General features: G+C 37.4%; 1 protein-coding gene across 1 annotated transcript in view; it reads right to left on the bottom strand.

Moving 5' to 3' along the window:
• Positions 1-12,713, bottom strand: part of thada (THADA armadillo repeat containing) — a 131,311-nt gene that overhangs the window by 74,204 nt on the left and 44,394 nt on the right. The window contains exon 28 of the mRNA XM_033979701.2: positions 9,169-9,300. Within this exon, the coding sequence (XP_033835592.1) occupies positions 9,169-9,300 (132 nt within the window). The remainder of the gene's footprint in view (positions 1-9,168; positions 9,301-12,713) is intronic.

Genomic DNA, 12,713 nt, shown 5'->3' with positions numbered 1-12,713 from the left:
CTAATTTGTCCCATTCAAACTCTTTTGCAAAAGGAAATGACAGTTTTGAAGGGTGTAATTTTAGAAACAGGGTTGTTCCCTGGGGGTCAGAGGCGCAGACTGTTGTTGTGTTGGACAAACCTCATCTGGATTTTATTTAAGGAGAAAGAGCTGCTTCAATAGTTTTCTCCATAGAGGCTGTAGTGTGTAGGCTATAGTACAGTTAAACATAAAAGGGCATTGCAAAAATTCTTTACATTGTGTAGGTACAATATGATTAAAAAAAAAAAAACCTTTTAGATTTTCTGTTCAAGAGTGATTAAGTTTCACCACTCATCCTAGCAACTACTTCAGTTCTGATGACAAGGTTGTAGTAAGTGACTGCTTTGTTTGTGTAATCTGTAATTTCTAAGTTAAGAAACAAGTGAGCAGTGATTCTTTAAATATTTGGATTTTCAAGCACCACTTTTATTGGGCTAAAACATGGCAAATGCTCAGGTCTGAATTCTGAAACAAAATGGTGATGACCTAGACCAAACAAGTATAGAGCAAAACTAAACATGCTAAAGAAACTAAGCTAAATTACGGTGAACTCAGAAATGAACACAATGCCAAAATAGAAGTGCACCTGTAACATAGGGCCAGTGCACGTTTTATTAGTATTTTTATAAAGCACATTTAAAAACAACCGTTGCTCCCCAAAGTGCTGTACAATGGCAATATAAGGTGCAATCTTATAAAAAAATTTAAAAAACATGAAAAAATACACTAAAACAATATAATACAAGTGTTTCACTCAGCTTTTGTTCAAAGCTAGTGCAAACAAATGAGTTTTCTACAAAGAGTTAAAAATATTTAAGCGTTGGGCTGTTCCAATACCCAGAGAAGGTTGTTCCAGAGTCTGGGACCAGCTACAGCAAAAGCCCAGACCCCTCTAGTTTTAGCCAGGGCCTTGGAACATCAATATCTGGTCTGCTGATCATAAAGTTCTACAGGGAACATGGACAGAAAGAAGCTCAGACAGATAGCGAAGGGTGAACCCATGGAGACTTTTAAAATCCATCAACAGAATCTTAAAATCAATCCTGAAGCTGACAGAGAGCCAGGGCAAAGAGGCCAACCAGGAGAAATGTGCCTGTGAGCATGTGTGCTGCAGCATTTTGGACTAACTGTAAGGAGTTTTATTTGAGTTTGTTGAGTTGAGTTCATAATGCATTTAAGGGTTTAGACAATGATTTAAAGCAAATATAGTAATTGTGAATAATTGTATGATGTTTTTTTCATAAAATGTAATATTGTGACATCCTACATTTTTACATGTTAAAAGCTGAGACAGACAGTTTTGCCTAAAATAGGACCTGTATGAAACATAACAGACAGTGGCCTCAGGTGGTTGTCAAACTTGAAGAAAAGCTGATATAAAACAAATAGCAGTGGTCTCGTATTTCTTGAGCAGATCTGTGCCTGTTTCAATAGCTTTCTCCGTAGAGGCTGGAGTATGTAGGCTACATGAGTCCATCTAACTGTCAGAGAGGAATGCAGTTCGGAAGTGAAGCAGTGACACGAATCAGAAACAACTCAAATCATTTTATCTGATTCATCCATTGGGACATATGAACACAGCCTAACTTCTGAGGGGCTTTAGAGAGAGAGCCTGTGGCATAACTACACATAATGGGTCATTTTGAGGCCATTAAACCACCTGATCCCAACGCTCTGATTTGTCTGCGAAGATATGAGACTCTGGAGGAGCGTGGAGACGGTTTTGACACGAGCCTGAAAATGTAAAGCAGACGACCAAGAAAAACATGGTTCAGAAACAGTACAGTGTCACAAAGGGGGACTTTTCAAGAGGCCTGGGCCATATGGCAAAAAAAAAATAAAAAATAAAATATATATATATATATATACACACACACACACATGCATATACATAAAATATTATATAATCATTTTCTCATAATGAGTTATCTACATTTTGGTTCCTTTTTTTTTCTTTTCAAAAACAAAAAGGGTTCCATTGAGTATTGATTTTATGAAAATAAACAAGACAGCCTTCTAATCAGGGCCATTTAACACAAAAATAGCACAATTTATTCTTTCAAACTCTGTTCCAAACCACATTATTTTACTATACAATTCTGAAGTTAAAAAAACTATAGTATATAGGTATAATATATAATTAGCAATTACAAATTGTATTACTCACTCAGCCCTACTTTTTAATGTCTTGACCTCAGACTGATCTAAATAGTAATATATCATTTATGTTATGCTTTATATTTCAACCAAAAATCTGACATTAGTTATAAATACGTATATACCAATAGTCATTTTTTTATATTTTGCTGCTATGGACTTAGTAAGTTATTGTTTTGAAGTGAGTGAAAGCAGAAAAAACTCCTACATTTGTGAACCATCTGTCACTGCAGAGTCCATTTGAAACAACCAAATGACAAAGAAACTTACGGGATTTAGCGCATAAAAGGGGATGATCCATGTAGAAGTCTATGCATTTTTACTGCTGTTACAAAACATTGCATGCTAGACCATGGAGGATGTTGTAAGTAAGTTATATTTTTGCATATTTTTATATTGTGACACTGGTATTGCCAATTTTGCTATGACAATTCTTGACCAGAATAAATCCTATAGAAAATACCTGATGTAGTTTTTAGGGCATGAACGTGGCATTACAAGAGAAAGGAAAAAAAACTACTTCCAAATATAAAATTGAGCCAGTTGAAGACAGTTACCTGGACTAGATCTTATAGTAAATCACTATCAAAGACACTGGTGTCTTAGCAAAAGAAAAACAAGAATCTTCTAATACGTCAGCATGATCTCAGAGTATTATTACAGTCATAAATATGTCCTCCTACGCCCCCTTTTGTCATGATCCAAACTTTGATTTTCATTTTCCATAAATATGACGCATATAGAGACGGCACAGGAATTTGGGAAGAGCTGAAAGACATATGCTTATTCAATAGTGTTGGGTTGATGATAGACAGATGATAGAGTATAGACAGCTAATGTAATGTGACAAGTCTATACTAAAATCTATGAAACATGAATGAGAATGTCAGTCAGTCAGACAGTAATATATTCAGTATCATTTCTTTATTAACTATAGGTCCAAATGGTGTCACTACCATCAAGAGACATGCAGACTGAGTAGAGATAATAAAGTATAGATTACTGCAGGGATAAATATGTCCTCCTACGCCCGCTTTTGTCATGGTTCAAACTTTGATCGTCATTTTCCATAGGTTTTCAAGGTGAGGCATATGGAGAATATAATCTACAAGAATTTGGGAAGGCTTCCAAGGAATAGGGAGGGGACTAAGGAAGAATTGAAAGGCATATGATAACTTTTGAGAATAAATGGGTAATTGATTACAAACAAAACAGAAATAAAAGTAGAAATTCCTCATAAATGAAAGAATGTATGAGCAGTCTGTTTTATTATGTCAGTATAATTTATTAAAATATTTATATAATGTATTTATTCCCAACTGAGGTTACTACAACCAAACCATGCAGAACAAAAAAGCGCAGATTTAGTTTTGTGTGAAAAACATGGTCTTAACAGGTGCACTATACTACATGTCTGGAATGTTCTGCAGCATGGTAGTAACGTTCTCTTTTTACATTTATTATATTTGAAGCGTTGTTGTTTTTTTTTATTGCCACCAAAAAAAAAAAAAAAATGGTTTATGGGTTTCACCTGCTTGTCTTTATGGTGATAGCTAATGCCATACTGTGGAACATGCAGGCAAAACCATGACACCAGTAATAACGTGGATAACAGAAGGTTTCGGACCTTCCACCCCGAAGCGCACATAGTTTTGAATCCAAAACTTTACGCTACTGTCAAGATGTGTCAAAAGTTCAGAGACATATTAGCAAAAACTACATAAAAAATAAAGATCAATGAGTATTTACTATACTTTTAAATGAAATCTTATTTAACACTGGTTTAACATCAGGCTAACTGAATCTTGAGCTGTGATGACACAATCCCAACCTATAAAACCATATAACATCTGCATTTGTTTATTTTAATGCTATGTGCCAGTACCTCCAGAATTCTTTGTTCATAGTAACTGTACCTTAAAATGACAGCAGGTGTAAAGTCCTTGAGTAAAATTGTCCCAGGACCAGACAGCCAAAGGTGGGGGTCAGACAGTATTTGGGGGGACACTCCTCAGACACGTCCACACTCGCCCCAGTTAGACACGGGACAGGAGCAGCGGCGGGTGGGGGCAGAAACACAACAAGGGCCAAAGGAGTCAAGGTTGAGGCTATATTTGCCACCACCATGCGGGGTTCATTTGAGATTAGAGCCAAGTACTAGGGTTGCACAATGTATTTCAATCGAATCAGAATTGCAATTTGAGTTTACGCCATTGCCACATTATTATTTAGAAAGTAGAACAAGAAGAAGAAGTAGAACAATTGTGTCTTGTTATGGAGAAATCTTGTTGTACCTGTTAGTGTTGTCAAGGATACTAAGGAATGGACTCAATACTCAATACTGATTACGCATTCGCTGTGGCATTGTTTCGATAAGCTTCTGCAATGTCACTAGATTTATTTCCATCCAGTGTTGCACACATTTTTCACCAAGATCTTGCATTGATGATGTTAGAGTCTGACCGCTGCACAAAGCCTTCTCCAGCACATCCCAAAGATTCTCAATGAGGTTAAGGTCTGGACTCTGTGGTGGACAATCCATGTGTGAAAATGATGTCTCATGCTCCCTGAACCACTCTTTCACAATTTGAGCCCAATGAATCCTGGCTTTGTCATCTTGGAATATGCCCGTGCCATCAGGGAAGAAAAAATCCATTGATGGAATAACCTGGTCATTCAGTATATTTCAGGTGTCAGCTGACCACATTCTTTGAGCACAGACTGTTGCTGAACCTAGACCTGACCAAATGGAGAGTGCTCGTACCCATTTGCTTAGTTAAATCCAGATGGCAACTTTTTTTTTGGCCGTGCAGTGTATTACCATGTGGTCTCATATCTGTGTAATCCTTCCGTCATCTAAGTAAGTTTCATAGTGGTCAATGGGTGTATACTAGTCTATGTGGTCTATTCTGATGCAGTTCAACATCATTCTAAAGCAATTCGAGCAATTCTGGAAAGGTTCATTTCTGTCCTCTGAATGTGACTTTTTAAGTATCGATACTTGTTCAAATGAGTATCTAGTTTCAATACTAAAACTTCTGACAACCCCTTTAAAGCTTTCAAGTTCATTACATGTTTATTCGGGTGAAATTTAAAGTTGATTCAAGTTGGTCATAAGCACTGTTTTACTGGTTCAATAAAAAAAATAAGACAAAACGCTACATTCACAATTGCACATTATATGCTGGTCTAGAAAACATGGGATGGAGGTTAAACTCCAATAAACTAAAATACAACTAAAACATAAAAAAGACTACTAGAATTATAAAAAACATGAAACTTATATTTGGGTAAAGTGAGTGTGGTTTCACTTTTGCCCAAATGGATGGTGTTAACAGCTTGTCCAGAGGGAGCTTCCTTTGTAACAAAAGGGACAAACAAATGTTGACTCACTGCAGACACAGGCCAGTTTCAGTCTGGAAGCGACACAGACGACCACATTTGTTACTTTCTCCGGATTTAGGACAAAAGCAAATTACATATATTGAAAGGTAATAGAAATATTGCCATGGTACAAGGTCACGTGTAGATAAAATCCAAAATGTTATTAAATTGTTACCGGTACATGTTGTTTTCTATCAGAACAATTGTTAATGTTCATAGAGTAAACCATATAATAATATAATCTATCATTATCAGAGGAAAAGTCTGCTTATTCTGTTGGGGTTTTACATTTTGGTTCATTATATGCACTCATTTACAGTTCCTACCACACGCTATTCAGAGTATTCCAATAGGCTACAATGGCGCTTTTAATGCAAAAGAAAAAGCTATTTTTTGTCAGTTCAATGGTATTGAGAAGTAAATAGTTGATGATGAGATGTTATTGATGTGACTAGTGCACCTGACTAGACTAGTGCACCGTGAACATCAAGAGATGCTACAATCTTTCTAAATATCCTATAAATGGTAAGTTAAACATTTGTAGTTTAAGACATTTGGTAATGGAAATTAGGAGGGAGTAATATTTGGAACTTCAACAAAAATGTCATGCTCCTTTTACGTAATAAATAAAAATAAATCTTGACATGAGACGCTTGCCTCTGCATACACAGTTATAATCTCTTATACCCAAACACACAGAGCTCCCCAGTGTTATCTCAGAGTCAGTGGAGCATTCCTGAGTCAAGGTCCTCCTCCCTCCTCAAAAACACTAGAGGAGTCAAGGCATGGAATAACCAAACAATAGTAAAGTTACAAGTGTTATATATTGCTGTGTTTCAGATTATTTTCCAAGATTCTAGTGTTCATAGTTTAATATTTTGCTGGAGGACTGGTGAGAATTGTAAATTGCTCTTCTACAGTCAGATTGCAGAAGTTTTGGTTTATGGTTAATACATCTGTAATTACTAGGCCTGAACTGATACGTTTTCTCTCTCAGCAGAAATAAACTAGATTTTCTTCTGCAATAACAGGTGGAATTATTCAACCCTAAAGATGTCATTGTTGTCAGTTAAAAAGACTTAAACCACATGGCAAGTTTGTGGACCCAATCAATATAAAATAAAGGTTCAACATTTATCATTATTTTTTCTCATTCACTAGTTTCCATAGGCAACAACAACAACTGCTTTGTATGGACTACAACAAGTAAATAAATAAGGTACTGAGATTTAGCCTGGCTGTAGTTGATTTAGCTTCTGCATCCTAGTACTGCCTAGTGCTGTGCTGTTTGGTCCAGGTTTGGTCCAGGTTTGGTCCAGGTTGGGTCCAGGTTGGGTCCAGATTGGGTCCAGGTTGGGTCCAGGTCGGGTCCAGGTCGGGTCCAGGTCTGGTCCAGGTCTGGTCCAGGTCTGGTCCAGGTCTGGTCCAGGTCTGGTCCAGGTCTGGTCCAGATTCGGTCTAGGTTCAGTCCAGGTCGATTTCAGGTTTAGTCTCAGTTCAGGCATGGTCTAGTACTAGTTCAGTTCTGATCAGATCTTAGTATAAATTTAGCCCAGGTTTATTCTTGTCCTGTCTTGCCTTCTTTAGATAAGGTCCTATTTTTCTAGCTAATTTAGGCTTGCTTTCATGCCAATTCAAATATAAACATTTTCAGAAAAATATGTGAAGTTGGACTAACAAACAGTAAAACACCCACACAAACACACACAAATAGTAGTCTATAATATATAAGTCTACACCTCTCAGAGGAATGCATGAGCAGATGAGGAGTTCACATTATCACAAGAGCATTTTCTCTAAACACAACTAAGAGCACAGAGCCAGATAATATTTGTTGATTTTTCAGCTGTTGGAATGTGAACTGCGTGGCCTGGAAGCACAGATTTCCCATTTCTCTGAAAGACTCAACTTCCTCTCACACACAAGTTGAGCCTTTAGACTTTTTCAAATGCTAGCACAAGTAATATGAAACGTTAACGACTGCAATATAGCAATGTTGCATATAGTCATGGCCTTGTTGAGAATTGCATTTAGACCCGGTTGAAGCTTTGGCCGGGTGTAGTCTTGGTTGATTTTTTTGTCTATTCCTGGACAAATTTAATATACAACATCATGCAATTATTAGTACCATCCACTAGTTTACTCCAGGTCTATTCTCCAAGGTTAAGGAGTCAGTCCATAGGGGTGGGTGACATTGACAATAATAAATCAGTCAATATTTTTAGAGTACTCTGTTTAACAAGTATTAGACAATATTATATCAATCCAACAGAAATTAATACAGATAGAAGTTAGATTAGACCCATTATCACCCACAAAAGAAATATCACTTCATCCCCTTATCTGGAAGTTTAGCGGCATTTTTATTTTTTGTCACACCTTTTTTTATTTTAAGCAATATATCTTCAAAACAGATTTTATCATAGCTCCATCCCAGTTCAATTATGATATAAACCCAGGCTTGTCCTAGTTTAGACCCCTATAGACCATCCTTTTTTCAGCACTGGTATTTTAACAATACCTAGTCATAGTGTGGTGCGGGTTGGTTCCAGAACAAGTCACAAACCAATAACACGGCATTTGTGTTGGCCACCTGCACAAACAGCAGAGCAGAGGACCCACAGGAGTATGGTTTAGTCTACAGGTGTTGTGTCTGGAGATTATTATAGGCCTATTCTTGGATACAGTCGTGCTTCAGAGAAAGAGGAGCAGGTTTATCAGACAGTGAGGAGCAGGTGGGTGACCCCTGGATGTGATAGTGTGTTCTCTAAGACATGTTTTTAAAGTTTTGTGGGTAAGGAGAAAAGGTTATTCTCATTCTTCAAGCAACTAAAGCTTTGTTTCTAGAGGGGCAGTACGGGACGGTACAGGGCGGAATGGGACAATACAGGGCGGGACTGGGCAGAACAGTGCGGACCCTGAGTGCTTCATAACAAAACAACTTCAAAACAACATATTAACATGATTTTTAAGTTTCACTTTTGTTTTTTTCCCCTCCCTACCCCCTTCAGAATGCCATCACAACATGATCAGCGTGCATCCTGCTAGTGAAACTACTGCATATTGCATGAGGTTTGTCAAGTTGTTGTGTATAGTTTTGCATCATGCTTTTGTATATTTATGGAGAATTGTCATGTGGAAGCATGGATGACGTAGACTTGGACATAATTTTACAGCCAACTGTAAGGAGGGTTCGAATAGAGCCCAGGAGAGATTTCTAGATTACTCAAACATGCATGAATGACAATCTAAAACCTCTTCAGGCAAGTTAGAAAAGTTAAAAACATAGTTTGCATAATACCTTTTCTTTAAAAAGATGTGCAGTGTGAGAAATTTGCTTTGAATACTTTTGACTATAGATTGAATTATTTAGATATTTTTACTTATGATATAGGAGACCATAGAAATGCCATTCTACTCCCATGCTATGATTGTGTTGTAGCAACACTTTCTTACCAATCAAAAACCCTCAGTCAAACATGTTTGGTTAAAATAATGAAAAAAGTTAAATGCAAAATAGTCAAAACTACTCCAGGATATTTAACTAATGTAGATTGTCTTTTGCAGAAGACACCCTCACATTAGAAACCAGAGCATGGCACACACCTGATGATGAAGGGGGTGAAGGGGGCCAGTCCCAGAGGAGAGGAGGAGCCATCCATGGGGGAGGGGTAGAGCCGGCTCAGGACCAGGAGTAGCAGGAACAGGCTGGGGTGGAGCTTCACCTGACCGCTGTCACTGGAAACAGATAGAAAACAACATGGGTTCATATGAAAGAAGCATTTGGACAGCAATTTTTTGAAAAGTTTATGAGTACACTTCTCCCCATAGAGAAATTTGCCCTCTGCATTTGACCCATCCTTCAATGCAGTTTGTCAGGAGCACTGAACACATCTTTTCTCTGATCTTGAGCTAGGCTTGGTCAGTAGTACCTTAGCTGAAGGATTTTAACTATGGTCCATGTTTTTTCCATCAACAAACTATACACAAAGCTATGTAATGTTTAAAATAATTGATTACAAATTATTATTGAGCCAGAACAGATTATAACTATAAAATGAGAACACAATTGCATTTGCTAGTATTGTGACAGTGTTTCACAGTGTGCTCAGGACTTATAACTTAATGTCATCTTTCTCCTATACTGCCCTTGGACTCAGTGCTTCGCCTGCTCTGATCTGATTATTGCCAAATGAGTCAGTGGAAAGACCTCTTCTCTGCCAGAGGTTTCACATTTGGCTCGGACATGCAGAAAGGAAGCAGATGAGATCATTTAGATAATTAGAAGAATGTTTCAAACCTCAATATAAGAATAAGAGCCATTCAATGTGTTGTGTGGGTGGACACAAAAAGCACTAAAATGGAGTATACGAAGGATTCCAAATAAGTCAATTTCTTCCATGTCATTCACCATTAATAAATCAAACTCAATATAATCATGATTTACTGAAAGGTTTTCTGGTGGAGGGACAACCACTTGTCTTCATGCAGACAGTTGACACAACCAAACCAATTTATAGGCAAGGGTTGCCAAAAGTGTTAAAAATTAGATACTAATCAATACTAAAACTTGTATTGAAACTAGATACTTATTTAAGCAGATATCGATACTTTCCTGAACAATTTCATGAGTTCAGTTTTTCAGAACTAGTGTAGGACCACATGGTATAATAAGCAAATACTACAGAGGTGGGATTTAATAAGTTTTTTTTTCCGCACTAATTTTTGAGCTTAAATAAGAAAAATATGTCAAATGTGCATTAAGTGTACTGGATACATGTATACTGACTTCTTGTGTTCATTAATCTGCTCAAAATAAATAAAAAAAATTATGAAATGAACAAATGACTATTATTATTAATTTTATTTTCTTGAGTAGAAAATTACGATATTCATATTATTTGGGTTTCAAAATCTGTAGTATTGAGTCTATTCTATTGAGTTTATTTCATCAAACCAGTTTGAATTTTGGTGCAAGATACAAGCAATAAAAACACCTGCAACTGATTTAGATACGTTTAAGGCCATACAGAAGAACATTCCATGTGAAACCAGGTGGAGAGAAGCAGCCAGACCACCGACCACACAGTAATATTATATACACCTTTAATCATGCATGGTCTCGAGTACTGGTAGCAAACAAACATGACTATAGTATCTCCATGTCAAGAGTACAATAAAGGATGTAAAAAACAGGTGTTGTACAGAGTTTGCAATGTCTACAGATATTCACTGTTTTATTAGGGCTAAATTTGGCAACCTTATGATTACCTAATTTCAATGTTACAGAGCAAGTTGTTGTGTTTAATAGCTCTTTGGACAGGCAGTTATAGAAAATCACTACCAATAAACTTCCTTATTCCTTCCTTGTATGAACAAAAAGGTTGTAATATTGGATAATGGTGGGAAAGCTGGGTCTTTACACATAGTGCCTGCAGTTGGTTTGAGCCTATAACTTGTGTGAGACAGTCATGAGAATCTCATCAAGCAAACAGAACAACAGCCCCCTGCGAAAACAACTTGTGCTTTTCATTACTTTGTTCAATCCAGAGAGGGGGGGAGAAAGAGGGAGGGGGTAGAGGGAGTGAGATAGAGATAGAGAGAAAGGGGTGAGTAAGAGGGGCTAGAGGGAAAGAGATGAGATGGAGAAGTGAAGAGAGTAAGTGAGGGAAAAAAGAGAGGAGAGGAGAGAGACTGGGGAATGAACAGAGGGGGAGAAAGGAGAGAGAAAGGGGGGGCAGAGGGAGTGAGGAAATAAGAGAGCAGAGGTGTTAGAGAGGGGTAGGGCAGAGAGGTAAAATAGGGAGAGAGACAAATACGGAGAGATGGAAAGACAGAGCAGGGAGGGTGGAAGAGAGAAAGAGACAGAGAGATAGAGAGAGAGAAAGGAGAGAGACGAGGTGAAAAGGAAGAGAGAATGTAAATGGTGAGTCATTCCAAATCTTTCACACAATGCATTACATACCATTCGTTTAGTGAACTCAAATGTTTGATGGAGTAAAATTAAATCAACTAAACAAGGAAGAAGTAATTAATAAAGGTCAAATACTGAACTAAAACACGACTAAAGCAAAGACAGGCAGAACTAGGTCAAAATGTGGTATAGACGAGGTGAAAACCTAATATAAGGACACCTAATATAATATAAGGACTTCTTTGGCGCTAAAAGGACATCACCATGACCAAACAATTTGAAAACTCAATTAGGTCTAAACCCAGATAACCCAGAACTGGTGCACCATGTAGCTTGACTTGCTTGTCTCCATGGGAATGTGATAGTTTTGCCTGGAAAGTTCCACAATATGGCATTCAACGTATTCATTTCCATGGAGACAAGCACATCATTCTATCGGACCTAAGGCCAATTTGCAGGTCAGATCTGTGGAGAGGCAACTCCACTGACAGAGACCCTCACCTCCGCAGTTACATAATGTATCTTTAACAAAAGCACACAACCAACTATAGACCAGTAACTCATCCTCATTATTATGGCACAACTAAAATTAACTTAACACAACAACTAAAAAATACAACACAAAAAAATATATACTGCAACAGAGCAACAACAGGCCCACATTTTAAGAACTTTTGTCTATCAGGAGAGCTGAGCTGAGATGAGAATTGTAATGGGGGACCAATTAGTGAGTGTTTTAATGTGTTTAGTGTCTCAGTTCAGGGGAGCACAGTGGAACAGGAAGTGATGTCATAACCCTTGACCAAAACAGAGCACAATTACAAACACATTGGACCGCACTGGGACACAGCTGCAGCTCGGCGTTTGACAAGATGAAGACAAGACGGGGAGTCATTTCATCAACGTTCAAATTAAATATTTCCGGAGAGCAATTTTCTAGACCTTTTCAAAATATTATTAGTGATGATTACTTGCAGCTAAAACAAGAATGAAGGAAATAAAATGGATCATAAAGGGTCAATGAGAAGTTAGCATAGCATAGCAACTCTCAACAGTGCAGCATGATTTTGATTCTAAATTCCATAAACATGGCCTAGCTGTGTATGAGGAAGCCACGTTCAAACTGAATACACCTTTTACTGATAACAATTGTAATGATTTATTTTTGGAAAAAGCATTGGACATGATGGCAAAGTTGTTTTTGTTATAATTTAATGTCTTGGTTCTCAGTAATATT

The sequence above is a fragment of the Periophthalmus magnuspinnatus genome, chromosome 15 (assembly GCF_009829125.3).
Source record: "Periophthalmus magnuspinnatus isolate fPerMag1 chromosome 15, fPerMag1.2.pri, whole genome shotgun sequence".
NCBI classification, from domain to species: domain Eukaryota; kingdom Metazoa; phylum Chordata; class Actinopteri; order Gobiiformes; family Gobiidae; genus Periophthalmus; species Periophthalmus magnuspinnatus.
This window is presented reverse-complemented; position numbering and strand designations above follow the sequence as displayed.